The sequence below is a fragment of the Salmo trutta genome, chromosome 1 (assembly GCF_901001165.1).
Source record: "Salmo trutta chromosome 1, fSalTru1.1, whole genome shotgun sequence".
Lineage (NCBI taxonomy): Eukaryota > Metazoa > Chordata > Actinopteri > Salmoniformes > Salmonidae > Salmo > Salmo trutta.
In genome coordinates this window covers 4,219,959-4,222,458 of record NC_042957.1, presented here as the reverse complement: position 1 = coordinate 4,222,458, position 2,500 = coordinate 4,219,959, and the positions used below count along the sequence as shown (strand labels likewise).

The following is a 2,500-nucleotide window of genomic DNA, read 5'->3' as shown; positions in this document are numbered from 1 at the left end:
TCTAGTCTACTACCTTCTAGACTCTAGTTCTCTAGTTGTAGTCTCCTTCCTTCTAGACTCTAGATCTCTAGTTGTAGTCTCCTTCCTTCTAGACTCTAGATCTCTAGTTCTAGTCTCCTTCCTTCTAGACTCTAGTTCTCTAGTTCTAGTCTCCTTCCTTCTAGACTCTGGTTACTCTATTTCCACCCTCAGCTGGGTTTAAGGTACCGTAAGCATCTGTTTTTCAGGGATACAGTATCTTCAACCTAGTTTCCGTTTCATTAACTCCTTCTACTTTAGGTCTCGATGACGATCCAAGTCATGTGTCCCGTGCTTGTGTTAAATCCCTGTGTTACTGCTATAAGGCCAACAAGCAAGGCTACTGTATTACTAGCTCTCTACTATATGAATGTGTGTCTCCCTTCCAATAGGGGGGTGAGTTCATTGTGGAGCCGTCCAGTAAGGAAGACGCCCAGCGGTTGTGGCAGATGGAGAGACAGCGTATGCAGGAGACGATGAGACAACAGAAACAACAGATGATGGAGGACAACAAGTGGCTGACCAAGGAGGAGAGACTCCTGGTGGGGAATATACCTTTGACCTTTACCCCCATAGACCTAGCAACCCCGCCCTAACAACTAGCTCTCTGTATGCCCTGTCCACCATAACTACCTTCGGTCTTCCCTGTCAACCAACCCCCTTTCCACTCTAACCACCAGCCCCGTAACTCTCACTCTCAGTGGGTCTGTGTTTGAAATGACTGTCCCTTTGGGGACCATAAGGTTCCGTGGCCAATCGAGGGTCCACGTCCATATAATGTCAAATGAACCTGAACCTACTTGTTCCTTTACAGGATCCCATGAGACAGGAGGATGCCACCAGCCCACTGGTATGTGTTTGTATAAAAGTTCATACATGAATATAACAAGTTCTAAAGCTTTCTACCTGCAGGCTTTTGGTAAAGTGTTACCTCAGCCTATGATTTTCTGGTCTGTAATTTACTCGTCTGTCTGTTCGTTTACTCGTCTGTCTGTACATGAGATCACAATGAATTGGTAACAAATCCCCAGCTGACTTTCCTGCTGTGCGATATATAGTTGTAGTAGGTATGAGTATTAGTCTGTCAGGTTTCTGTAGTTATTCTGCTTTTCTCTCTGTCTATAGTCACCTGAAGCTGAGACTGGACATGGTGAGTGGTCCTTCACAATATCTAGTCGTATGAAATGGAATTTGATGAAGTGAAACAAAAGTATCGTAAACATCCTCCAGTCCTTCTCATACACCCCTCCTTTCTCCCCTCTCTTCTCCTCTCTGAAACCCCAGCCACGCCAGACAAGCCCCCACGTCTCACCGCCCCCACAGCCCAGGCCGCCCCCACAGCCCGGGCCGCCCCCACAGCCCGGGCCGCCCCCACAGCCCGGGCCGCCCCCACAGGCCAGGCCGCCCCCACAGCCCAGGCCGCCCCCACAGCCCAGGCCGCCCCCACAGCTCAGGCCGCCCCCACAGCAGAGCTGGACCGGTCAGATGACCAGGTGTACCAGGCGGTCATGGAGCTGGTTAAGGTGGTGGTGCAGCTGAAGAACGATGTCAACACACTACAGCCTGAACAATACATCAACATAGTGAAGGTATAGACATGGAAGGTGATGACTCGAGCCGTAGGACAAACCTGAATCAGACACTTGTGATTCAGCTTGGAGTTTCACTTTTGGGAAAATGAGTCCCATTGTACCGGGCAAACACAATCAAGGGCAGCTCAAGTATATGAAAGTATTTGACTGTACCCAGGTCTGCTGTAGAATAGAGGCAATAGACACACAGAGGCATTATAACATAGAGTTTCTGTATCCCAATTTTCCCAGGATAAAAATACTGATATTTCTGTGCATGTGCAGGATTTATTTTTACATAGCTGAGTACCCAGTCCACTGCCTATGTAGCAGCTGTGCTGAGTACCCAGTCCACTGCCTATGTAGCTGCCGTGCTGAGTAACCAGTCCGTTACCCATGTAGCTGCCGTGCTGAGTACTCAGTCCGTTACCCATGTAGCTGCTGTGCTGAGTACCCAGTCCGTTACCTATGTAGCTGCTGTGCTGAGTACCCAGTCCGTTACCCATGTAGCTGCTGTGCTGAGTACCCAGTCCGTTACCTATGTAGCTGCTGTGCTGAGTACCCAGTCCGTTACCTATGTAGCTGCCGTGCTGAGTACCCAGTCCGTTACCTATGTAGCTGCCGTGCTGAGTACCCAGTCCGTTACCTATATAGCTGCCGTGTTGAGTACCCAGTCCGTTACCTATGTAGCTGCCGTGTTGAGTACCCAGTCCGTTACCCATGTAGCTGCTGTGCTGAGTACCCAGTCCGTTACCCATGTAGCTGCCGTGCTGAGTACCCAGTCTGTTACCTATGTAGTTGCTGTGCTGAGTACCCAGTCTGTTACCTATGTAGCTGCTGTGCCGACTACCCAGTCTGTTACCTATGTAGCTGCTGTGCTGAGTACCCAGTCTGTTACCTATGTAGCTGCT

At 49.7% G+C, this 2,500-nt stretch overlaps 1 protein-coding gene across 1 annotated transcript in view; it reads left to right on the top strand.

Annotated features, from left to right (window-relative positions):
• LOC115147339 (protein-tyrosine kinase 2-beta) overlaps positions 1-1,613 on the top strand; it is a 58,670-nt gene extending 57,057 nt beyond the window's left edge. The window contains exons 24-27 of the mRNA XM_029689537.1: positions 411-560; positions 833-868; positions 1,144-1,168; positions 1,303-1,613. Coding sequence (XP_029545397.1) covers positions 411-560; positions 833-868; positions 1,144-1,168; positions 1,303-1,613 — 522 coding nt within the window. The remainder of the gene's footprint in view (positions 1-410; positions 561-832; positions 869-1,143; positions 1,169-1,302) is intronic.
• The last annotated feature ends 887 nt before the right edge of the window (positions 1,614-2,500 follow it).